General features: G+C 37.6%; 1 protein-coding gene and 1 long non-coding RNA gene across 5 annotated transcripts in view; both read left to right on the forward strand.

Moving 5' to 3' along the window:
* The window catches only part of ELMO1 (engulfment and cell motility 1), a 300,684-nt gene that overhangs the window by 144,298 nt on the left and 129,060 nt on the right, over positions 1-27,326 (forward strand). For all 4 annotated transcript variants that reach the window (XM_068203774.1, XM_068203793.1, XM_068203781.1 and 1 more), the window contains one exon: positions 10,407-10,515. In XM_068203774.1, coding sequence (XP_068059875.1) covers positions 10,407-10,515 — 109 coding nt within the window. The remainder of the gene's footprint in view (positions 1-10,406; positions 10,516-27,326) is intronic.
* Positions 12,845-27,212, forward strand: LOC137481892 (uncharacterized). The gene is made up of 3 exons (XR_011003745.1): positions 12,845-14,161; positions 24,461-24,534; positions 25,669-27,212. It is a non-coding gene; the product is annotated as an uncharacterized lncRNA (long non-coding RNA).

Below are 27,326 nucleotides of genomic sequence, written 5' to 3' on the forward strand. Positions count from 1 at the left end.
TTTTAATGGGCAGCACAATTCCCTGCAGTCTGACCTGTGACTCTTAGGATGCCCCCGCTCCATGACCCTTAGTTCTTGTATTAATGAAAATAGTGGATAAGGAGAAGTTAGAAGAGAATGCAGTCAATAAGTAATCTCTTCCCTTTTCAATCCTTGTTCTGCTTCTCAGAAGAGATTCTGCTTAGTAGTAATTTGCATAATAAATAGATTAGTTAGGTAGGAAGGCTGTCTGAAACGGAGGTGCCCTCTTGGGGGCTGGAAGTGGGGCTTCAAAGACCAGTAGAAAACTAATGTACTTGTAGCACACTAAAGTAGGAAGAGTAAATACAATTGCAATTTGTTAAAGAACATGGGTGTGAAGGCACTGAAGCAGATGGGTAACTCTGCGTCTTGAAAGTAAAAGGCATTTCAGGGTGAAAATATGGGTGTCACATGGTGAAGGAGGAAACTAAAATAACCACACTTTCCCCCCTGTTTTGTTCTTTTTTAACTACTTCTGTACAATCCACTTCTTCACTCACCTTTTCCCCGTTGTATACTTTTTCCTGAAATTGCAGTAATATGTTTTCTTTATTTGCTGTCTTCTTTCAGATAAATACAGTGTTTATACAAACTTTGAGTTAGCAGATTTTGAACCTCAGGGTTTCGTTTGCTGTACAAGAGTACTGGAGCCCCCAGTAAAAAGGCTGTTTAGTGAATGGGAAAAAAAACCAAACATGTTCTCTTTCACTGCGTGGTGTTGTTAGCTATCATTTGGTTTTTTTAAAAAGTGTCCTATTGAATTAGTTTCCTGTTGAGTTATCTTTTCTTTCTCTTTAGTTAATTGTCTGGTGCTATCAGTGACTGATATACGCTGGGGTTTTTTCATGTTGCACTTAAATAATCAATCACTATAGAGGCTTGGCTTTTAGAAGGTGATGACATAGTATATGGAATACATTGACGGAAGTAATGTTGAATTTCTGCAAGAAATTTTTAAATTTTCTACAGGAAATAATTGGCAGCTTCCCAAGCTCCATAATTATAGGACAGCTAGAGTGTATAATTAAATTTAACAGAGAAGAAAATGATTGGAATAAAGCTTTGTGACAGATAATTTTTTTGTTCTTTTGTAGCACAAAAGTCATGTGTTCCCCCACTTTGAATTATTCCTTTCCAAAACTACTTCAGCTTCACATTCTACTAATTTTAAAAATAAAATTATAAGTTACCATTGAAGACAGACTTTATTCAGTACAGACATCTTGAAATTTTTCTTACCAGTAACATGTAGCAATGTGCCTTTTTATTTTAATTGTAAAGAGAGTCTGTAGAAAAACCTTTCTCATTCTATTGAATTTGGTTTTGGTGACTGACAAATTGGTGACTTGTCTATATTTTTCTTCTGTGTTTCTGACCAGCTATTTTCTAGCAGGACTCACTGCTGCTTTGGGGTCAACTTCTGCCTTGAGAAAACACATACTGTGTCTCGTCATTTTGTTCAAGCACAAGGGATTGGTGCTTCAGGCAGAAAATGCAAATAAAATTAGCAGCTTTGGGTCTGAACATTGGCTGGTCACCTATTTTGGGTTCTGTCCAGGTGGCTGCCTAAGTTTACCTCTAGTTCTTTGCTCTTTATTAGATTAGTAGGCTCTTCATCAGTAGGAAAAATATTGTTAAACTCTACCCTGAAATTCAAGTCTCATCTGTAGAAGAGAAAGTTTATCCCCTTTCCTACTGATTTTATCATTTTTGTTCAAATATTTGTTTGATGTTGGATGTAAGATTTCCTATGTAAAAGATTATCTCTGGGGTGGGGAGGCAGTGTTGAAATCCATGCTGAAAATTGGAGCCATTTTATAATAGATCCAATGCTTCTAAATTTTTGTGAGTGATGTGTAAGATACTTAGTGGTATGCTCTTAGATTTTCTGTTATTGCATATAAAACCAGTTTACATGTGGACTTTAGTTGCACCAAGGATTACTTTGATTACCTGAAAATTAGAAGCTAACTTGGTTTATGGTTAGTACTAGAAATTCCCTCTTCCCCTGAATTTGCTGAGCTGGTAATTTGGTTATTCATACAGTTATAATGCAGGGACACTTCTTCCCCAGCAGCTACATTTGGGGAGGCTGAGAAGGGAGCTCTTTTGCATTTGAAGCTTTCAGAAATCAGAGAGGAGGAGCAGGTGCTGTTTGCAAGTGCCAGTGATGCAGGCAGGAAGATTGCTGGCATCCTGCATAGACCTTTCAGAACTTAAATGGGTTGAGTCACAGTCAGACTGTCTGCCATATACTTTCTAACCCATGCAGTTGTTGTATAGGAGGCTGCCTACACATCCTTCCGTCAATTCACAAAGTCTCCTCGTGCCTACTCACTCTCTCCTGATCAGATATGAGGAGTCCAACATATAATTTCAGCATTTTTCTGAAATAAAATTGAGCTTGATTTCTGCCATGCCTTCCTCCCCTCCCAGAAATGGTAGGAAAAGAGATGTAACTAATTTTTTTCTGTAGAAGGTAGAGAGAAAAGTGAAGTTTTTTTCCATGAGTCTTCCTGGTGAGTCTCGTGAATGAATGCAAAGAGACTTAATTGCCTAAGCAAGGTTCCCAGATTATTCATGTGTTCTTGTCTTCTCTCTGCCAAGCTTTCCATTCCACTCACATATTTAAGCGTCTTTCTGCCTGTGTTTTGTTTCTTCCCAAATATCACACAATATTTCTCCTTTATATGACAGCCCTGAGGGCCTCCATCACTGAGGGGGATTGAGATGGGTCCCTCTCCAGTTAAAGATGCAAAATCCTGGACTGACTGCTGCATAAACACAAAATTAGCACTGAGGAAGGGAATCGTAAGGGAGTCATGGCACTCTCCGCACAGCCCTGTGTGGAACGTGCAGTGGGATACATATGGCATCTTACAGTCCAGTGTGAGTTTAGATCACTTTCCACCATTCATAGCACCCCTAAACTTTCCCAGGTTTATGGCAGCTGTTGTCTAAATGATGTCTTGATCCAAAGGGCCTGGAAATTGTTGCAAGCCTAGCAACTGTCCTCAAAAGGTTTTGAATCACACCAAGGTTGCAGCAGTAGCATACAAAGATTGGGCTAGTTTTTGTGGAGCCACAGTCCCTCCACCTGCAAAGCTGAGATGCATATGCATGAGGAGAGAAAACTAACTCTTGGTTGTCACAGGTTTTCCCATTTACCCTGTGTCCAGAGCATTTGTGATGTGACTCTGGCTGCCAGGGCCATTGATGTGCTATAAAGGTTGATGTTTTTCTCCTATAGCCATATCACAATAACATTAGGGCACCCATAGGCCTGTTTTACATTATAAAAGAAAAAAAAAATCAAAAACTTGCTATATTCTGCATATACTGTGCAGAATACTTTCACCTCTGCCACTGGTGAGCCAGGAGAGAACTTCAGGAAAAGCATTGCCTTCTTACATTTGTGAGGGGCACAGAGGGAGAGGAATACCTGACTGGTAGTTTCCAAACTGGACCAGTTCATTGCCCTCTCACGTACCTGTGACTTACAAAGTGAAGAGCAAATTCTGGTGCTGCTTCTGAAGATGACAGGGCAATGGAGCCTTCTTGTCTTGGCCTTACCACCAGGCTTTATGATTATTTGGTTGGTTCTTCATAGAGAGACGAAGGTTTTTCTACAAAGAAAGGAGGAAGATACAAGACAAACCACTGCATATTTATCTTTAGATGGAAAATAAAATTGCAGTCATGCTTCATGCTAAGGTGTTTGTGTGAGAATGAAAATTTATTGCTAGGTGAGCACCTGTAGAACTATGCATATTTAGCTTGAGATAGTTTGGCACTACATTTGTTTGAAAAGTATAACTTCATCATAGTTTTGAAGGAAAAACCCAACTTTTGGAACTGTTAAACCATCTCATATCAGTGGCTCCTTTCTTATTTTTCAGTATCTGTAGAAGGTCTCAACTTTTCTTCCAGATCTTTGTTTAAATTGCAATTCTAGTGTCTTCCAGGGGCAGACAGAAATAACTGTTGCTTTATTTTAGCTTTGCCATGAGAAATTTCTATAATGACTCAGGAATGTCAAGGAAGAGTGAGATAAGGGAGAGAGAAAGCATTGGGAATTAAAAATACAGCGTCAGAGGGGACAGTGCAGAGTGAAGAATGTTGGAAGAAGGCTGATGCTGAAATAAATGACAAGCTACCTTAGGAAGAAAGCAAAGTTGGTGATGAGGATGAATGGGAACTGAGTCTGTCTTCAGTAGTCTATTACCCTTCTCAGTAAGCATATCTTAAAGATTTGCTTCTTAGACTTACCTAAAGCACCTAAATGAAGAGGGAATGGTGAAGCCTACCATATGTGATAAGGAGGCTTAAAGGAGGAAAAAAAAAAAACAGTGTCAAGAAAAGGAAGAGAATCCCTGCAATTTCCGGATATTTAAATGCTGTTTAACCTTTCATTTTGGGTCTAAGGAGGTTTTTATGATCTCTACTAACTAGCTCTCTGAACCTCTTGATATTAACCTGCAGCAGACTGCTAAAAAGCTTGTTCTCTATTAAGACAGGATCATTTTACAAAATTGGTCTGTAGAAATGCTCCTTTTTAATAGTGCAGCAGCATACGTTGAATTGCCTGCTCTGGGACATATTAGAAGTATTAATGCAGCTACAGTGGATCTTGCCTTTCTTTCTGTTCTGTAATTATTTCCTAATCACAGTGAATCTCTATTTCATTGCCAAGCTTTGATTTTGGCTCGGGAATCTGAGAATCACATCTGCAGTTGCCATGGGCAATATGCTTTGAGACAATTTCATCTTTAATGTGAAGGATTAAGGGACTGGCTAAGTCGATATTTCTTCCCTGTGAAGGAGAAATGTTTCTGTCTGGTGGTTTCAGTCTCCTGGATTTTGATGAGGAAGCTTTTGAAGATACCTGTCTTCCAAATTTTGCCTTTTGTCAGTCATTAACTCTTAGATACAGGTATAAGCTTCACTACTGAAGCTGATGCAGATTTAAAACCCATGGCAGTCAAGTGTGGAAAATCCTTCACTTAGTCCATTGCCTTCTGAGGGTCTATTCTGGGCTCCTGAGGTAGTGACAGACTCAATGAATAATTCAATGGAAAATCATAAAGGCACACTGCCATAAATCTAGAAAATCTTTTTGATTTTGAGGTTGGTGTCTTGTAAGAAGTTTTTTTGGTACTGGGCAATTTGCATTATTTCTCTGTGATCTTGGCATGATACTTAAATTTATTTTATTTTAAATTAAAAAATAACTTTTAATGTTTTATTTACTAATTTTGCATATTTACATTTTATATATTTATTTTCTTTATTATAAATTTGGGGTTTTTTTAATTAGATTTAAAAACAAATTTTTATTTTATGGCCAGGCCATTGGTAGGTATCTTGTTAAACCTCAGTTTTCCTCATCCCATCCATCCAGTCTGTCAAGATCCTTCTTCTTACCCTCCAGTAGATCAGCACTGCCATACACCTTGGCATCATCTGTGAACTGACTGAAGGGGCACTCAGCCCCCTCATCCAAATCATTGGCAGAGATGTTAAACAGGACTAGGCTCAATAATGATCCCTGGGGTACACCACTTGTGACTGGACACCAGCTGGATTTAGTTCCATAGATAGATGGACATATACAGTAGATAATTTAAAATATAATAACTGTACAGAACTGTATTCTACTACAGATAGTGTCAAATTCTCATGCCTTAACAGGCTACAGACTTGCATCTGTAGAACTGTTGAAAAAATGGATAACACTGATTTCCTAAAAAATTCACCTCTTTACATTTTTAAAAAATATTATAAAACCTCTTCCTTTCTCGTCTCTTCTAGTCAATTAATCTCATTAATTTCCTTCTGATTCTATGCTTCTCTCACTCACTTTATCTTTTTTTCCTTCCATTTCCTGAACTGCTATTGTTTTGTTCTTGTTTATTTTTACAAAGAACATCACTAAGGCTTTTCCTGTCTGCCCTCTCTTGGTAGTTTTTTGTTTTTCTATTGAGATTTTTGTCTGGACATTTTTGCTTTTCCCTAAAGAAAAAATATACATTGTTGTTGAATACTACACATTATGGTGGATTTTTTTTCTGCCTCATGTTAATGGGCAGTATTGATCAAAGACACAGGAGGAAGAGAAGAGGATCTGCAGAATTTAATACTCCTGTATTGTGAGCTCATTTTGCTTTTTAACTGTGTAACCCCTAGTGGATTATAAGCTACATTTCTATGTTTGACCTACCCAATTCTGTAACGTCACAAGGACTGAAGACAGGAAAAACTAGCAGAAATAGTAGTATCAGAATAAAGGGCAGCCAAGTAAACCAGTGTCAAGATAGTACTGAAGTGGGATATAAGCCAGCAGTGTGCCCATGTGGCCAAAAAGGCCAATAAAATCCTGGCTTGGATCAGCGATACCGTGGCCAGGACAGTGGTTGTCCCCCTGCACTCAGCACTGGTGAGGCCACACCTTGAATCCTGTGTTCAGTTTGGAGCCTTTCACTTCAAGAAGCTGTGGGTTTGTCGAGAGAAGGGCAACGGAGTCAGGGAAGGGTCTGGAGCACAGGTTCTATGAGGAGCAGCTCAGGCATCTGGGGGTGTTTAACCTGGAGTAAAGGAGGTTCAGGGTGACCTTATCACTCTCTGTAACTCCCTGAAGGGAGGTTGTAGCAAGGTAGGAGTTGTTCTCTCCCAAGGTAGAAACAACTGGACAAGAGGAAATGGCCTCAAGTTGTGCTAGGGAAGGTTTATGTTAGATACTAGAAAAAATTTCTTCATGGGAAAGGTTGTCAATGACTGGAACAGCCTTCTCTGGGCAGTGGGGAGTGGTTGAGTCACCATCCCTGGTGGTATTTAAAGGACATGTAGGTGTAGGCACTTGGAGACATGGCTTAGTTAGTGGTGGACTAAGCAGTGTTGGGTAAATGGTTGGACTGGATGATCTCAAATATCTTTTCCAACCTAAATGATTCTGCAATTCTGTGGTGCCAGGAATTCTACTGCAATGTCCACGGTCTCTGCTTTTGAGTATTTGTTTTCCCCAAGAAAAATTTAACCACTGTAGCTGCTGGTTGTGAGTGTCTGGTGGATCTGCAAGTCACTGTGGATTTTTGATGGGGAGGAGGAGGAAGATAACAGGGTGGAGCACTGAGTGAGCATTAATGATAGACCTCTCTTTAAAGGAAGGTTGTGTGGGCTTGCAATTTCCTCACTACTTTCCTTCCAGTGGTAAAATAACTGTTGTGATAAAAACGTGACTCAAGCCAGGAGTAGGCTCTATAGATAGATAAAAATATTTTCTGTCTTGGGCAGTGTGTTATATTTCTTTCCCTGGTATTGTTTTCACCAGTTTATGAAGTGAATGTGTCCATTCCCTGCTTATTTCTCTTCTGTAACCAGAGTGATAAAGGAAGTAACGTTAAAACCATGCCCTTATCAGCTCTATTTATAGCATTTTACTTTGGAACAGGATATGAGTCGTGAAGTCGTGAAAAGAGTATTACAAATATAATAATGAATGTTGTAAATCTGTTGCCAAGACTAGGAATTATTTCTCTTTGGATATTTATAAGAACCTATTTTTTTCTTTCCCTTTTTACTGTTGCTGTTTCTTGCAGAAAATCCGTATCTGTCAAATTTGCCTACAGATATTTAGATGCAGTAAAGGGCAGTCCATCTTACTTTCTTCATGAAATGTGACATGGCAGCACTGCTTTATTTTGTACAGCAAATGCTAAAAAAACTGGTGCTTGTACAGAGTGTGTCTGAGGATCATTTTAAGACTGCTTTACATATTGATTACTCAAATTGCCATTTAATTTGCTGTATAGCAATACACAGTGCCTTAACTATTTCTCCAGCATTCTTATTGATTGCTGTAATTCTGTCTTACATTATGTGCATATATGGTGTCACCATTAAATATTTATGTGCTCATGAAATGTTAATATGTCGGGTTAATGTGAGACTCAACAAAGTGCATTTGCCAAAAGCGAGCAGAAATACATCCCCATGCTTCCCTCTCCCTCCCCCTTGCCCTTTCAATTTGCCTCTCCATTGATTTTATTACCAGTGTTTCTCTGCTGTATCTAAATCTGTGTCGAAGCAACCCCCTGCTCCAGTATGCAGATTTTATGTTTTATTATGTGAGAGATAAAATAGGGTAATAAAAAGAACGAGAGAAGTGATCTTAGGGAGGTATTGAGATACACAGCTTTCCATTGTGCTGGTGCTACTCTATCATTGCTTCTGCTTTTGAGTGTAAAACTGTAGCACTATCCTCCATGAGAGAGAATGAAGCAACATGACTCATCCAGAATATAAAGTCATATTCACATGTTTCTTGAACGGCGGCTGCAGCAACGTAAAACAAAAATAGCAGGGGTGTTTCTCTGATTTACTGTTACCCAGAGACAACATGGAGTAATTACATGCCATTTAAACCAAAACTTCTAAAAGGAAAAGTCCTCTTGGCAGACTCTGGTACATGACACAGTACTATTGGAAAAGGCCAGTAAAATTTTGTGGTGATAAAGTATATATCATATCCCTAATGACTTTCTAAGCTTCTGTGGGAAGTGTAAGCAATCAAAGGAAACAGCAGCACTGAAAAACAAAACCAAGAGATCACTCTTTCTTGTAACACAGAGAGCATCCATCCTTTTACATCCCTGGGTGATGGGTTGGGAGCAGCTAGAGGCTGCCCTTTGTGTACTGTAGGACTAAAATAGATGCTTTTTTAAGAGACTTTGGCATGCTGTGTGAAGCACATAATTTTCCTACTTGCTTTAGGGTTTTCTCTCTTTTTCCACGTGTAACTGCTTCACAGGAAAGAAGGTCTAGAAGCAGGTCTCCTTCTAGATCTAAACAGTGAAAACCAAGATCTGGGGAGTGAGGGAAAGTTTTTAATGGCATCCAGCATTGAACTGCTCCTCCCCTCCACCTTTCCTCCTGGTTTTGGGTGAAATTCCAGCCTTGAAGCCCTTTGCAAAGTTTTCTTTGCTTGTAAAAAATAGAAAGATTTAAAACAAACAAGTAAAAACACAAAACACGAACAAGTCCGCAAACAACAAAAAAAGCCATGATGAAGATGGGAGCTAACAATACAAGAGTAATGCAAAGCAGAGAGCAATGTCTAAAGACCTGCCTGTGAGAAAAATTTAGAGATCCTGTGGGATTCTCTGCTGCTTGGCAAAATATCTTACCTTTGAAATTAATTTTCTTCTTCTGCCCCTCATCTCTAGGCTATGCAGCAGCTGTTTAGGATGAGGATTTTCTTTTTATAAAGTGGCAAAATTTGTTCTGCAAAAACAATTCTTACTTCAAATTTGTTTTGACAATTTCATTTTTTTTTTCCAGACCCTATTTTACTCTTTTTTCAGGCTCACTGCTTCAGTGAAATCTATAGTACTTTTATAAATTTTCATTTTTTATTTAGTTGTAGTGCCAAGGAAAACTTTATCTCCACTGTATCAGATATGGCAGAACTTAATGGGTATTAAAATGTGGAAGGAGTTATTTTCTCCCATTTATTTTACAGTGTCACTCAATAGAGAATGCAAAGGCTCTCCTTCAGTCATTTTTGCAGCATTCATGGGCTTTATACAAGAGTGATAATTCCCTGAAATGTTTTGCACATAGACAAAAATTCTTTTCATAATAGAGAGAATGCAGACATTTTCTTCCTTTGTGTGCTGTTTGATTCTGTCACTTGAGCCTACTTTGAAGACTGAATCCAATGATGAAAATTCTGTCCCATTTTGACTTTATAGATCCTTCTAGGTGTGTTCATGCCTATCAATAATTTATCTAACTTCCTTTAATCAGCACATTTAAAATGAAACTATTTCTTTTTCTTTGTCTTCTACTTCAGTTTCTTCAAGTCAGGGTGGTGCAGAAAAGCAACGTTGCATAGCAATGGCAAAACTTCCCAGTTGATCATGGAGCAGCACTGTTTATATGTTGCTTACTGCCTCAGACATAGAATCAGAGAATGGTTTGGAAGGGTCCTCAGAAATCATCTAGTTCCAACCTCAGGGCAGGGAAATCTTCCACTTTACCAGGTTACACAAAGCCCCATCCAGCCTGGCCTTGAACACTTCTAGGGATGGGGCATCCACAGTTTTTCTAAGAAACATGTTCCAGTGCCTCACCACCCTCACAGTAAAGAATTTCTTCCTAATATCTCATCTAAACCTATTCTCTTTCAACTTGAAGCCATGACATAAATGGCATAGGTAATTTAGCTGGAGAGAAGAGTAAGGTTTATGAAAATAAATTTTCCTGAATTCCCCATACAATTTCCTAGGCTAAGTCTGGTATGTCTTGTAAATGTTGGATGTGGAGAACAGTGTCGCAACTCATGGGTTCTTCAAACTGATTGTTTTCCATTTTGATTCCACCTTCAGATTGTCCTGGAGAACAGCAGTCGAGAAGACAAGCATGAGTGCCCATTTGGTCGAAGCAGCATCGAGCTGACAAAGATGCTATGTGAAATTCTGAAAGTAGGAGAGCTACGTAAGTTAATCTGTTTGATCTCTACAAACTGTGGAGTGAGTTGAGTGATACCTGAGTTTTTTCAATGCAAGAATTTTCTTCCAAGGAACATTTCTTCATATAGTTACACATAGAACAGTGGCACTTGGAATGACTATGTCTGTTTTCTCTCTTCTTACTAGTTCATGGCATCACAGGGATGAGGGTGGAATAGGGGAAATGGGGATCTATTCTTTGGCTCTCCTCTATAAGAAGCAGGACAGTTGCATAATTTCTAGAGGAAATTCAGTTCATTTCCCATCAGGTGATCTGGTGGAGGAGACTTTGTAGTTGTTACATTCCATGACCTTGTCCATAGGTTGGTTTTATATAGGTATCATGGTCATTCTTTGTGGGATTGCTAATCTAAACTGATACATCCCATTTGCTCTTAGACATCTGAAGCTCTATCTAAATATCAGATTATAGACATATAATTTACTCTGAATGTGTGATATGAAATACTGTATTTTAATACAGAGTAAACAAGCTGTCTTTGACTTCAATTACAGTCCCTTGACAAATTGTTAGATACTATCAAACATGTCTGTCTCTTCATTAGCCTGGAGTGTTGGTGTTTATCAAAATGTATAAATTTTAGTTACCCATCAATAATATTTTGGATCCAGCTGCAGTCTGTTTTGGCAAGCTCTACCAACAAGTTTAATTTTCTCCTTGCAGAAGCAGGGGGCACAACTGAGATGCTTTGCTTCCCTCAGAGACATCTTCCTTTTGAATTTTTTTCCCTACTAGAGATCTTTTTCTTTTATATTTACACCCAAGCCCATGAAATGTAATGAGGGAAGAGCAATGTAAAAGGCAGAAAGAGAGCCCATAGGTATCATTGTTCCTACTTTCCCTGCAACAGGCATCAAAAGCTGTTTTAAAAGTATGATTTTGCTGTTGATACACTTGAAGCTTTTAAATGTAATGTCTTGAGATAATTTATTGACCAAGAAAAAAAAACCTGCCTCAGACATTGTCTCTGTGCAATGGGCCAGGATAAAACCTGTGCATTTCTTGCAGCTTCCAGATTGATATTTGTGTTTGACAGACCTGGACAAATGAGACAATATTGGCTTTTGAATACCAACCTAAGTAAACCAGATATATTAAGGACCACATTCACTATGTCTGCAAATAAAGAGTTTAGCAACTATTTTAGATGTTTAGCAGTGATAGTGTGTTGTAAAAGGTTCAGACTGTAGCAGACACGACTCTTTAAAATAACCTTACTGCTGCAGTTGAGGTGTCTAATGCCAAATCACGCATGACAGATCTGTCTGATTTTTTCTGCTGGTAAATGTAGGAGGGACATATGATCTCAATAAAGCTGTAAGCCTACTTGAAATAAGTGCTAAAGATCAACTTTATTTTTACAAATGCACAGAGGAATATCTAAAATCAAAAGAACAGTTTTGTACATGGTGTTTTAATGCATGACCTATCACTCTGGGGGATTGCACTGGAATTTGTCGCTAAAAAAGATGATTGATCTTGAGGTTAGACAAGTGTCTCAGATTTCCTCCTTGCAGTGTGATAATTCATTTGATAAATAAACTGTTTTTTTGCCACAGACAGGTTTGTCATCTGTATATGCAAGGAGCTGTATGTTGATGGTTTGCTATGTATGGTACTGTTTGTCCTGATTGCTTCTAACTTCTGCAGATAGATCCTTTCATGTTTTAATTTTTTCCTTATATATATATATATATTTTTAAGTGGCGACTGTGAATAAAATAAGAGGATTTGGGGTAGAAGCTCAATTACCATATGTAAAAAATACTTAAATTTTAAGTTTTAAAAACAAAACGAATTGTCATATTGTAAAATCTGGTTTATGTTTTGTTTATGGGTTGGTTGTTTGGTTTTTGTTTTGTAGGGGGTTGTTTGTGGGTTTTGGGTTTTTTTAATTTTTTTTTTTTTTTTGTTAGAGTAATTCTGTGGTTTGGAAGTGTGAGGTTAGAAAGAAAACTGAAAAGTTTCTTGAGGATAGCTCTGGCTAAGGGATGTTACCTGCTAATGTTCTGAAGCCACTTGTTTTGGTGTTGCTGAGGCTGCAAGTATCTGGCATGCTTGGTGTGCTGATGTGCAGCAGGCTCATGTTGTGGTCATTTATAGGTGTGGGATGATGTAAATGTGATGGTGCTAAGGAGAAGTGTACTGGTGCTTCTGTTGATAGAAACCAGATGTAACATGACTGACTTCTGTAAAGTCATGCTGATCTACACCCACAGAACATCTGTCTCTGGATGCAGTAATAGGTCTGTGTTGTGGCCTTATATTCACAAAGGACAGAGCTAAGGTTACTTCTAACTCATCTTGACAATTCACCTGTTCACCAGTGTGCTTCTTTAATGGTTTTGTTTATGTGGAACTCTAACTGTCATTTGAAAAGGCTGTAATAAAATACATCTTTAAAATAATGTGCAGAAAATAGATTTCCTGAAAATGACTGTCATGGATGCACATCTAAATGACCTGTGATCAGAAGTATACTTTGATAAGAAATGCAAGCTAGAACTGACAGCTCAGGAGAATGTACATTAAGATTTATGCTTCACTTGAGATTAAATACTGGATTGCTGAATAGGATTGGACATCTAAAAAACCAGTAGTTATAGTTCAGGGCAAAGATGTCCCCATTAGTTTATATGCAGTAGGTTTCAAAATATGTATTTAAGGTGGCCCATGTTTCTCCAGATACTCAAAACTCACCATTATTGCATTGCAACGGAGAATTTTTTTTCCTAACAGTTTCTGAATTGTATAATTTAAAAGCCACAATAAATGACCTTTTGCTCATGAAATATTCAGCAGTAGAAACTTTATTTTAAAGTGCAGAGTAGATAAAAGCTGCTAGATTGTCCATTATTTATGAAGAGCACTTTAATGCTGATTATATTCCCCTTGCTCCACCATATTAAATACCTTTGGGCAACAAGAAGACATTTTGCTATTTCTTTTTGGTCCTCTCAAGCACACATTCATCCCAGAAAGGACTCACAAGACAGTGTTAAAAGCATGCAATTCTACTTTTGTATATCCACAAATCCAGGTTCTGGACTTCTTAATTCTTTGACTTTTATTCCAAAATGTCCATGACTCAAAAATTCATCTTTTTCAGCGAAGTATTTAAGTGTATGTTTAGATCCTGTGTAAATAGAGAAAGCTCAAGTGCAAGCTGTGAGTTGAGCATATGGTAACTGCTTTACAGAGGTGGACTTGCAGAGTAGAGGAGGTAAAACTTAAGAGGAAGGTTGGTGTAGTGTTTTGGTAACATGGAAGCTAGAATACAACATATAAGCCTCTTCACTAAAACTTCTGATTCAGGAAGGAGAGGGATATTTAACCATAAATCTTTTAATCTTGCAAAGGACAGAATGTCTTCAATGAGTACTTGCCCAGGCACTCATCTTAGCAAACACGCTAGTAATTCTGATTTCTGCAGTGATACCTTTGTATATCTTGTTGAAGAAGAGGATTTTCTTTTTGTCCTCTGTGTCTTGGAGATGATATCAGACAAGAATGCTGTGACCCAGTGGTCAATCTTCCTCTTCCTGTACAGTTAGGTACTTAGACACTCCTTATTCCTAGTACACTGACAGGTTTACAAAAAGGAGAAAAGGTGAGCCATTCATAGTTCCTCCTAAGTAGCTATGAAAGCTGAGATAACCTCCACCTTCCCTCTTATTCAAGTTTTAGTACATGTCATATATGCTCAGAGGAGAAGGAATACCCACAATCAGACTGCCAGTTTTGCTGGGAGAGAGTAACATTGCAGATAAATGTAAAAATTAAAAATGAGATCTAGAAAACCTTTGACCTTCCAGAACTGGAGTTAGTACATTTAATGGGAGGAGTTCATTAAACCTAGTATTTGTCATGAGTGAGAAGCTCACCATTTTGCATAAGTAACCCCAATGCTCTCTGATCTGAGCCTACAGTGTCCAGCTCTCTACGCCGCTGCTCAGCAGGTGACACTGTTTCTACCCTCAACATCCCTTGAAACTCTCATTCCTGGTGGGAAATGGTAGTGGACTATGTTACCTGATTTACGCAGAACTAGTAAAACTTCTTGGACTAGTTGCCTTCTTTCCATACAGGTTCAAATGAAATTGTTTAGCACTGAAGCAGGTGAAGAGGCTTGCACCTGGCAGAGAAATGATAAATTAATACTGTGTACACTGAGGAAAGACAGTGCTACCAACAGAGCAGTAGTTTAAAGATGTTCATAACATTATGATGTTTATTAACATATATCATCATAACATTATGATGCTTATATATGTCCATTATTACTGCATGCCTGAAGTTCTTCTGTAGTTAAGGCATGTCAAATTTCATGTATTTTTCAGTACATTTCTGAGGAGAACACAACTGTTCAACTGCCAATGTTCCTATTTGATTGTTTTGATGGAGGGTGTTTTTTGGGGCTTTTGCAAAAATCTGCACTCAAGTTTTAGGACAGACCACAGGGGTATATGCCACTTGTCAGATATATATGTATGGAGTGTCCTAAATCTTCTATCAGATAAATAGATTCACTAGGGCTTTTGGTTTTGAGATTTGTTGCTTTTCTGGCATGGGGAATTTAATTATCATGAGATTTCTTAGAGTGAAATTAATTTACAGGATATTTTTTTCTCAAAAATGAAGATCTAAATGCAATTGTATTTTCATGCACTTGATGCAGTTTGCATGTTTTTGCTATAGATTTCTTGCTGCAGTTATTACCCAGGTTCCAGAATCGAAATGTTCTAGAAATTCTTACATTGGTGTCCCTTTCTCAGCTAGAATGCACTGAGCATTAGAAGGTATACAGTGATATTCATGGTTGTGCCCACTGAGATGAAGGTAATTAAATCTCATGCTTTGAGGAATAAGCTGATTGCTGCAAGGGTCAGGAAGCACTTTTTCTCTTTGCACAATTTTTCCTTTGCCTTGCACAATCCATAGTGTGCAGTGTAGTTTGTTTCTATTGGCTTTTCCCTGGAAGCACATTGGTCACTTCAGGATCAACATTCCAGACCTGAGGGCTCATGTGGTTTGATTTTCCTTTTGCTACAGCAAATGCAATATTTTTATGACTGAATGTCATATTTGAAATTATTTTCCCCTTGCTTGAAAGCTAATTACCTTTTTATGCTCCTCTTCCATCTCCTTAAGTTTAAATAGAATAAAGCCCTAGAAATAGCAAATAAAAGAAGAGATTTTCATTTACTGGCATTGTTCTGGCATTTCTTCTTGTAATTTCATTTTCTGGAGAGCGAAGAATTTTATGAGTCAAGAAATGTTTGTTAGGAAGTTGAAAAACTTTTCTGGTCAAAGAGTTATTTAGTGAAAGAAAGGTAGCAATTTTCTCTTTCATCATGAGCTTTCATTATGAATATGATAAAAGAATTAAAAAGATATTCTAACCTCCTTTGTTGTAGCTTTTTACTGCATTTGTTCTTACCTATCCACCTTTTTGTCATCTTGCCCAAACCATCACCACAACAGATAACTCCTTTTCACAACAAAAATTAAGCAGATTGTGACTGAAGGCTAGAAGATAAGCAATATTGGAAAACTGGTTTGTAGCAGGGTAGGGGGAATATTTCCTTTGACAGTGTTGCTTGAAATTAGCCATTCCTGACTTTAAGGATATTAAATATGCTTGTCTTTATTAATGCAAAACTAATGACTTGCTGAGTAGTCTAAACTGTACTTTTCTTTTGTAAGAAAGCAGAATCTTATTTGACTGAACAGTCCTCTCTGTTTGCTAGCACAATCCTACAGGAGAGACAAAATGAAGCTTCATTTTTCTAGGGAGATAATAATTTCTATGCAATTACCCTCTTCTTACTCTAAAAAGACTCTGTCTCTTCATGGTTATAGCAAAGTGTGAAGTCTCTACAAAATTTCTTCTGTAATATGTGAGAATATGAGCAACGGAGCTGCAGATACTTTCTAAGCAAGATGTTTGACTTTTACCAGAGACAGATTTAGGAATGTTATTTTTTATGCCTGGTACTGATGGCTTCAAAACTGGTACAGTGTTGCCTGCTGGGTCAGTTAGCTGGAAATGCTGGTCTGCCCAATCTCCTCTAGTGTTTTTACCTACTACTGTCTGCCCTTTGTCTGGTCTTTGATTTCTTTGGAGCAGGGATCATAACTTGTTTTGTAGGTGTGAAGTGCTTAATCTTATTGAGGTTTTGGTGCATGGTTCTTTAGATTCTTTTAAATTGCATTTACTCAGTTTTAAATATTATTAATAATACTAAAGAGCATTGTGCAGGGACAGCAACTCAAAAAATATTTAGGGGCAAGAAAGAGATGCGGGTGTGGGGATTTTTTTTTTTTTTTAAGAAACTGATTAATGTATACAAAAGACAGCAAAGGTAGTTTGATTAAGACTGAAGAACTCCTTTGGCTGGTATTGAAATAGGTAGCAGGAAGATCTTTCAAGATCTGAACTTTCAAGAGGACTTTCAAGATCTGAAAGTTAAAAACTAATAAATTCAAACTGGGAGTAAAGTGTAGGCATTAGCTGTAAGGGTGCTGAACTAGGGAACTAGTGGAACAGAAAGCAGAAGAATGATGAGAGGAGAAAAAAGAAGTCACAGTGTTGATTTCCTGCAGTTACTGAAAGTTGTAGCTTGGGCAAATCTGCTACCATGATAGAATAACAGCTGTAATTTGTTTTAATGTGATTACTGGAACTCAATTCTAGGATTTCTTAAATTTTTAAAATAGGCTATAGTGCATAATGTAGCAACTTAAAAGTCTGGGCAGATGTGACAATAAAAAAGAAATATTAAAATAATTTGGATTATTGCCATAGGAATAAGTTTCCATAGGTTAAAATATTTTTATTTATTTCCATAGGAAAAAAAAAAATTAAAAAATCTCCAAAATATCTCCCATTTCAAAAACTGTGCATCTCTTCTGGGCCTGTAAAGCTTTGTTAACTGTTTGTTTGGCACTTCTTGTTTTCCCAAGAACATAAAAATACAGCAAATTTCTTTCTTGCAATGCCAAACCTTGGAACAGGCTGTTCAGGAAGTAGTTGAGTCACCATTTCTGGAGGTATTTAAAAGATGGGTAGATGTGGCACTTTGGGACATGGTTTAATTATGGACTTAGCAGTGTTAGATTTACAGCTGGACTTGATTACCTGAGAGATGTTTCTGGCCTTAATGATTCTGTGATTCTAATCGTGCCTTGAAGAAGGAAACAGTAGACAAAACCTTCTAATAAAATTCAGGAGTTTAAAGTTCACTTGAAATGCAGACGAAAAGAGCTTCAGAGAGCTGAGATGTTTGCTGCTTTTCTGGAGCAATTTCTGTACACTTTAAGGCAACTCATTGTTCACAGACATTTCAGTTCTGAGCAGACTGAAGTCAAGAGAAAAATAATCTTTGAATCAATTTTTTACCTCCTAATTTCTTTTTATGGTAATATTTTGTAAATATAGATTTACTAAAATAGCCATAATCTCTTGTATTTTGTAGTGAACTATGCTTCAAATCTAAAGTTAGCCCTTAAGGTTTCACAGCACTGCTGTGCATCAGACTGGAAATTTTGCAGCTGCTCCTTTTTGAAGAGTAAAGTTGCTTAATGAATTGTACACAGAATTGAGCAATATATAAAAGTCCATTTTTTTAATTAAATGGCAAGTTTTAGTGTATATTAATGTTGTTTTGTGTATTCCAGACATGTTTTTATTGGCAAAGGTAAAGGGTTTTCAGGCTGAAAGATAAGACATGTTGCAAGTGAAGAGGTGCACCTGTTCCAAAGAAAGGTGGAATGATTTTGGGAGTTGATTAGCAGGATCTCTGATGAAATGAGCATTAACTACTGTCACCCTGATTTTTTTAAGATTTTCTAAAGCCTTCTGAGTTTACATTCTTGTAGCAAACTTTCTCACACACTTTCTGTAAACAACTTATTGTTTTTACATTCCTTCTTAGAGGTGGAGAAATTTGATAGACTAGTAGTTTGTCCAGTGTCATTGGAGAGGTGGCACTTTCACCCTCCAATCCACTGTCACCTTTGGAAAACTATAAATGCTAGAGTCAGAAAATAAACTTCCGTTTTTTACCTTTACAATAGCAGCGGCACGCATCATGTTTTCTTGTGTCCTATAGTAACAAACTACGGATTCTTTTGGTTCCCAAGACAAGGCTGGACTTGCAAAGGCCAGTAAATGTGTAGCATTCTAGAAAATGCACAAGGCCTTGCAAAGAATACTCCCTTCACTGAGCAGCTGAATATCCTTTAACAATCCTTTACTGGATTGGCTTTGAGGTAGTCAATGTACCATTGATTGTCTCTGGTTATCCCTGCACATGAAGCTTCATGGATGCACGCAAGGCACTGGAGGCACTTCTAGGTTGCTGTTGACTGTATAGTCAGGTGCGCAGTCAGAAAGCTTTGCTCTCTTAGGCTTTTAAACTTTGTTTATTCTAAGAAAAATAGATACCTTTTTAAACTCTGAATCTGCAAGGGGAGCTTCAGAGCTCTGCAAGTATTTCAAATTCAGATTGCCAGGCATCTGAGAGAGAAGCCTTGACAGGATGCCCTGGTGCAGTACTCACCAGGGGTAAGGCAGGCACTGAATACAGCTAAGACACATCTGTCTGAAGCTTTGCTTTGATAAACACATGCTGCTTCTGGAGCCACATGTTGTTTACTGTAAACACACTGCTAATGTTTATTTAGGCTGACACAAAAACCTTGGTTCTGTTGCTTTTGTGGACCAAACAGGTAAATGCAAGTGTTCTCAGGGGAAAAAAACAACTAACCAAAGATTAAACCAGAGACTAGTTAAGTTTTGTCATATAACTGCGCTTATGTTTTGACACCACACAATACTGTGGAATGCTACTTTAAACTTATTGATCATATACCCACTTGAAACTGGTAGTAGAATTGTTTTCATGGAAAGGTTATACTTAGCCATCAATCATTCCTAGTATCTTAGAAAAGGGCACGTGATTGGTTTTTTCTTGCAAGAGTGTTTTCTCAGAGGTGATCAAAACAATAAAAGCGAAATAATTAGAGCCTGAGGTCTTAATATATTTTCTGTAAATTATTTACCATACACTATAAATATTTAATTCTGTCAAACTGCCCTTAATGTATTTTGTTGTAAACCTCTTACAGTCAAACTCTTCTTTGCAAGTAAAAATAACAGTAATAGTGAGTAACCTGAATGACTAGAGCTATGCTGTGAAGGTGACACAGATTTTTAACATTGGGTTACTGATGTTATGTATGTGTTGAAAAGCCATCTGTCACCTTCATTTCTGTTGAAATGCTTCCTAAGAAAAGCTTAAGAAAATTAGCTTCTTGCAATTAAACTTCATTTGCCCTTTTTGAAGAAGCATAGATTGCCTGGAACTGGGGCAGGAGAAAGCTACAGACCCTCAGGCCTCTCACAGGCCTTAGAGATGTTCACATTCAGCAACAGCTTTAAATAGTGCTGGCTAAGTCAAATTGAAACAGGAGTCTGTGGGGTTGTATTTTGTTCTGTTCCAAGAGGCAGGATTTAAAAATCCACTCTTGAGACTGCCCTTTCAGCTCTATTTTGTTACTCCACAAGTTCTATTCCGTATTCCTTGATTGGCAGCAACTTCGTATAAATGTTTAAATGTCATGAATGAATTCTCATGGCATTTTTCTTCATATGTGGGAAGGAATTGAATTTCTTGTTTCATAACATTTCTGGTCTCTTTGTGCTGAAGTTATGTCATGGCTATCTTTTGTAAAATGAAAAATAGCTTCTATGTAATTTTTAAATAAAAAGCTTCAATACCTGAAAGAAATGGAGAGGAAAGAGTGCTTTTGATTTTGGGAGAGGAATTCCACATAGCCCAAAAAACTGGCTTATGGCATTATAACAACTGTAATTGTGATGTAGTGTCGTGGAGTGGAGACAGGAGGTGAAGCCATGACCTGCTGAAAACTTTGCATGAGAGTCACATCATTCCCGTAGGGCACTGTAAATGTAAGTGATGGCACCACTGGCATATTTTCAGCTAATGTAACTGCACTTTCTATTTTGTTATTTCCTGAGAGTTTGAAAAACAATGGCCCTAGTTCTTCTCAAGGCCCTACAGATCCTCTCACATTTCCTTTCCTTAGCATGTCAGGAGGTCCATATAGGCTCTCAGGACACCTCTCTGAAACAGCAGTCTCCTGTAATTCCAGCAGTTTTTGGACAACTTGGAGCTGCATTCTTTGTACACATTAGTTGTATGCCTATGTGTGCTGCTAAGTCATTAAAGGACTATAATTACATGCTTACTCCAGGATCTCATTGCAGTGTGTATTTCCTTAATAGGGAGACACGAATGCAAGCACCCATGCAGATGCTTGGTCTTTGTCTTTGAAGCCAGGTTGTCATACTAATCTAGGCTCCTGTGATTTTGTATTTCCTCTGTTGGGGATATTGTACCAAAGTTGAGCTCTCTTTGAAGAATTATTAGGTAGTAAATGCTTTCTGACAGAAGAGTTGTTAGCTGCCACTGAACGCCTTTTAATGTACTATGTATGTCCTGGTGGCACAAAGTGCTGAGACTCTCTTCTGGATCTTTCCAAGTATTTTATAAAGGAAAAAACTGTGGCTCCAGTTAGATATATCCATTTTTTCCCTTATGCTTTATTTGTTACTGAAGTCTGTACACACAATTTATTCTTTCTCTTGCAGTTACAAATGCTGAGCATTAACAGACCTAAGGCCTCCAGCACTTCTAGGTTCCCACTCTTCAGGACTAAGCACTCTGCTTATTTTTCCTGACCATTTGTGTTTTATATGTGCACAGCTTGCTAATAATTCCCCAAACTGGCTGGTGGCTCTATTTTCTCTCCTAATTACCACTACAGAGCATCAGTTTAATTATTCTATCAAGCCTTTAAGAAAGGACTTAAAACATCCATCAGCTCTATCCAGATTTGTTGTCTCTTCACATCAAAGACCCACTTCCTGACAGACACTTAAAAAACCATAGCATAATGATGTTAGCTACAGGCATGTATGAAGTGACTGATAAGGAGCTAAGGAAAAGTGTTGGACTCTTTGTTCATCTGAAGTCGGTTATCGAGACACAGAAAATCATTGCTTATTTGTGTACATGTGAGTGGGAAAGAGGTTGCTGGTGTAACACTGCCTCTCATGCTTTTTGCAATAAATTTTCTTCTGGTGGATACTGAGTCCTGTTTGATTGTGCTTTGACTGGGTGTGCTTCATTTTTATGTTTGTAGCTTTTTAGCACAAATATTTGCTTAGCAAAAATCTGAGAGAAGATCTCTGATAGTTAATTCCTTGGGCCTTTCCAAGCTCTGAATGACAATTAAGCACCAAACTTACCAAAACAGAAAGCACAGCAAATTGCTTTATAACCACAAATTTCACTTGTTTTCATCTTGTTATTGATAATATATTTTGTCCTTCATGCTTTTTGGTCTCCATAGTTTTTCGGTATCTGGCACAGAATACAATATGTTCATCCCAATCAGTAACAGGACATTTTTTAGCTGTACAAAATGGAACACTATAGAATTCAGCATAATTTAGTCACAGAGTGCAGCAGAGCTTGTAGAACTGTAATTCTCATTTTCCGGGTAGGCTGCGCAGTATCTCAGTGAATAGATCAGTTCTTAATCATTTTTAGAGCGCTAGAAAGCCTTACCTGAGAGATTAAAGAAACTTCAGGAGTTATATCTAATCAGGAAAAGTTACCTTAAGTCTTAAATAGGCAAAAAACTGACTGAGCCATAACACAGGACTGTCATTGTTAGTTTTGTTTAAGGTAGATGCTGTTATCAAAACAAACTGAACCATTTTTTCAGAGGAAAAAGTCATCAGAGCCAGTGCCAATAAAACAATAAAAAGAGATTATGAGGAAGTGAATGGTTTTCCACAGAAAACAGTTTTGAGTATGTCTGTCTAGGTCCCATATTTATTAGCTAATCAGGATGCAATTACTTTTAAATTAGGCTTTGATTTTTATGCTTTGCAATACAAAAATAAGATTTTTAACATGTAAAAAAAATTATTCAACTCACAAACAAGAAATGTCTCCTGTTGGATTCTTAAGAAATCTTTGGTGGGACCTAATTGGTAAAAATAGAAAATGTCCAATCTCTTTCCCATTTTTTTTTAAACCTTGAGATTTCAAGATTTTAAACATTGAGATTTTAAGCATTGAGATTTCAGAGGTAACAGTTTTGCAGGTATCAAAGACACTGTGTGGAGCCACGGTGCAAGATGACCATTGCCATGAAAAATAGTGAATCGTCTATTATAAAAAGTTTTCAGACTGTAAGGACAGTGCAGCCCCCTCTTTTTTACTTTTATTGCCAAATTTTCTTATATCACTTTTTTCCAGGTATGTTATATGAGGGGCTTGTGGTAAGACTAGAGCAATTCCTACCATGACCAGCTGGAAGGTGCTGTTAGAACTCCTGGCCCTGATAGCAGCTAAGGGCTTAGATGTTGGTAGTCTTTGCCTAAATTAATGTCCCAGAGTCCAGTCTATTTCCAGTTCAGAAAGTTCACTGCATTTTCATACAGTAATTAATTTTCAGGGTTGTTATAAGGATGTCATCCGGAAAGTCCAGAGGGCCATTGATCTACAAGAGTATTTTGATCATGTGCTATATTTAAAGGCATTAAAAGTCTTGAGGATTATTTGTGAAGTATTCTTGAGCTTTAGAGGAAGGTGCTTGGAAACCTGTCCCGGAATTCTTCACTTCCTTAACCTTCCAATGGTGGAGCCATCATCTATCCTTTTCTTTTCCTGCCTCTTCTAAATAGTGACATGCAACTGTAATATTTTCTAATAATTTTTTCCTTGTGTTTCAAAATTATACATACTTGGTTTCATTAATGCCTCGGACAGCTACACGATTTTCAGTGCAGGTGGTCTAGACCTCAGTCTCTTGTATTCTCTGGTTGTGCTTTGTTTGTGCAATGGTGAGGTTCCATTTGATTCACCCCACCCCCACTGTTAAATACCATATCTTCCTGTTTTAGGAACATATGGGTTTTCAGTCTTTTTTTTTCCCCCTAATATTTGCATATTAATAAGTAATTGGAAAACATTATGTAAATTTGATATAATGATGAATTTATTATCAAATGAAATGGCCTTTAAGGGTAACTGTAGAAAGGGAGATGAAATTTGCTGATAGTTAAATTTTCTATTTTTCATATAGGAATTTCAGAAATGCCGCTAAAATGCTGGAGAGGAGGTATACCTTCTTGGGCTTCTGGAGGAGTTGCTTTGGTTTGGTTGTTTGTTTTGTTTGGTGGTTTGTTTGGTTAGTTTTCTTGTTTTGGGATTTCTTTGTTTGGTGTCATCTGGTGTTTTTGGTTTTTGGTGGGAGGGATTTTTGTTGGTTTGGTATTTCTGCTAGATTAGCTCTCTGGTTTGGAATTGTGGGGTTAGAAATAAAACTAAAAAATTCCCTGAGGATAGCTCTGGCTAAGGAATGTTACCTGTTAATGTTCTGAAGCCACTTCCTTTGGTGTTATTGAAGCTGCAAGTCACTGGCATGCCAGGTATGCTGGTTTGCAGCAGGCTCCTGTGGTGGTCATTCATAGATAGGCACGTGGAGTAGCACAGAGAATAACTGACACCTTAATGGTCTGTTTGGTTTGCTCAAGTGAGGACATAAAGCTGTTCCTATCTCTGCATCCACAAAAATTTTGTGGTATGTAGAAAGCGTTCTCTTTACCAGGCAATTGAGAGCAAGGAGAAGAGGTGGTATATTTCCATTTTTAAATTAGGAATGAACATCCCAAGACTGATTTAAAAATCTTAAGATCTCTCTTATTTGACCCTTCTTGAGGGTCAAAATCTGAGATTGTTTTCTTGGCATTTATCAAAGTGAGCTGAGGAAAAAAGCTATAGACATGCAATTTTTCTGATTGCAGTACCTGGAGTTTCAAGATGACACTAAATATGGTGCAACATTAGAAAAACTCCATTGTTGCAACTTCTGCATTATGTAGGTGGAGCCGTAGGTAATTACGGATGTGTTAGGATGGAATTTTCAGGGATTTTCATGACTGTTAAAATTTAAAATTTTGCAGATTTTATATCCTTTAAAACTTCCCAGTTAGCTGTGTTAGCAGCAGCATCTTGCACTGCTTAGCTTTGAAAAAGATGAGTTGACCCTCGGACAGAAAAATTTCCACTGGAAGAGCTATTTCTGTCCCTGCTCACTGACAATGAACAAATAACAGAGCATTTCCATCATCAACAATTCCTTTCCTTCTCTTTTCCACACTCAGATTCCAGGGGTGGGTGGTGACAGCTTGAAGTGATTAGATATATTTTCAGATACCTATTCATTTAGAATTTAAAAAAAAATGTTTTTCCCTGCCACTACTAAATTATGAATTTTAAAGTGTTTCTGTAGATGCTTTGGTAAAGCTGCCACAGTTATTTACTTATATTAATCACTCCAGTTTAAAACTTCTACTGCAGTGTGTGTGTTCCTTTTGTTTTCTCAGTAAATGAACTTCTGCAAGGTCCAGATTACTATACAAGTATTATTGGAAAACAAATCTTCCCATGCATGGACAGCCACACCACAAGTGGTGGGTTTTATTGGAGATTGGATTTCACTTAGTACAGCAGGGGACAATATTCACAAAGAGCCTTGCCAGAGCATTGGCAGGGAGGCAGCTGTAGAGGCTGGAGAAAGGATCAGATGTCACCCCTCGTAGCGCACACACACATACACCTAACAACCAATTTACTGGGATACTAATTCTCACTTCCCTATAAAATTCAAAGTTACAGGATCTTTCCCCAGAATTTTTTCCTAATTTATTGAGCTCATGTTTATCCATTCACAAAGGAGATGTAGTGCTGTATGAGTTGCACAGGGAATTGAACTGCAGCATGAATTTATGGAAGAATTTCTGAAGCTAAAATGATAAAGCAAAACCTATGTATTATTTTTGAAGAATAAGAAAATCTAAGCAAAAATTAAGGGCATCTTGTCCCCATGAGAAGGCAGGGGGGAAAAATTAGCATTCTGGCTTTTTACAGGCATGGCTATAATAATGTCAGCTTTTGTAGTTAAGTGAAAAGTTCTTACCTTAATTCTATCAATTTTCATAATTTTCTGTAGATAGTAATCAACTGTGAAGATTTGCTGTCCTGAATGCCTTTCCAGTATCCACAGGAAAGACGATGGGTCAGCAAACAGAGTATAAGTGAGGTGATGAAACTGCTTTTCTTCCAGCTGAACTAAAGATTAAGCTTTAGTCTTTAATCTTTAGTCTTTAATCTTTGCTTAAAGATTAAGCAAAGGCAACACAGGCAGGGAGGTTTAAAACACAGATGCTACCTGAGAAGAGGTATGTTCCCAATAGATTTTTGAGGATTTGTCTTTGTACTTTGTACATGCTGAGACATGCTCTGAGGCCTTTTCCAAGCTTTCAGTATGAGTCTGTGTTCCCTATATCACTCTCTAAGTCTGATTCACAGAATACTGTGAGCATTATATGCCTTTCAAGAGCCCCAGAATGCCTCAGAAGGCAGAAGAGGAGGCCAAAACTGCATCCCACTGACAGTTTCAGGGAACTCTATGATTTATCATGTCTAAGACAGCTAGTCTTTTTTAAAAAATGTAAAAATAAAAAATCGTCCTGGTATAGTTGTACTGGGGGAAAAAATAGTGTGTAGAGCAAGCTTGGTTTATTTCCTTTTTATCAAGCCTTCATTTTGAAGGGTAAGTCATCTCATTAGTGGGAGCCCATCTGCTCCGATTTCTTGCAAGGTAGTCTGATTTGTGTGTGTTGTGTGTACGCACAAAGGATTTCAGCTTTAGTCTAGTGTTAATTCCCATTAGACTTAGGCAGGAGAAAAAAAGTAATGCTTCAGGAAGAGAAAAGTAAGTTACATGCACTCAAAAACTTGTCTGGAATGGTCTAACTTCTTCCCCACACATAACAGCCATCAATGAATAATGAGAAATTTGTTCATTTTAGTTACAGTAATGATGGTTAGTATTGATTGCACCTAAGCCCTGATGTGAAGCAAAGCAATATTTGTTTGTCACGTGCTTATATATCACAGTTTTTCATCCTATTTTCAAGTTGTGCCCTGCTTAGTATGGAGTGACATCCTCCATACAGTGTTTGAGAGACCTGTTTGTTCTGTTGTCTTGAGTCTTGCAGTATTTCCATCCAGAAAAGTCTTATTGCAGGACCTGTTGCAGCAGTGGAAAGATCCTTATGAGAACTGTTGGAGAACGTGTTCATTTCTCATTCTTCCCACTTCTTTCTGAGAAACAGAAAGAATGAGACAGCAATAGGACTTCTGTTTTCTGACTTCTGTTTTATTACTTAGACATTTCAGAGTTGATGTGAGCTATGATTTGAGAATTCCCAGGAGCAGGACTGCAGCTTTTTCCCTTTTACCACCTGCATTTCTCAAAGTGCCACAGACTTTTATTACAGCCCTATTGGAAATCTCAGGAGTGCCATTCACTCAGAACAGATTGATGGTGTTTTCAATCTTGTGGTCTTAAGAAAATATAACCGGTCTCATTTTGGTGCACATTACAAAAAGCTGAACATGTTATTAAAATGCAAATGAATCTATTTAATGACAAACCTTTAATAATGATAAACAGCCTACTCCCATTTCTCACAGATGTGTTATCTTTTTTATTAAAACCCCTTTGCTCTCTCATACATTAAACTTTGAATTTCTAAGGTCAGATCAAGGATGTTCATTGATATTACTATGCTTGGAAGAGAAAGAAAAAAGTATGAGATACAT

This window comes from Anomalospiza imberbis, chromosome 1 (assembly GCF_031753505.1).
Source record: "Anomalospiza imberbis isolate Cuckoo-Finch-1a 21T00152 chromosome 1, ASM3175350v1, whole genome shotgun sequence".
Taxonomy (NCBI): domain Eukaryota; kingdom Metazoa; phylum Chordata; class Aves; order Passeriformes; family Viduidae; genus Anomalospiza; species Anomalospiza imberbis.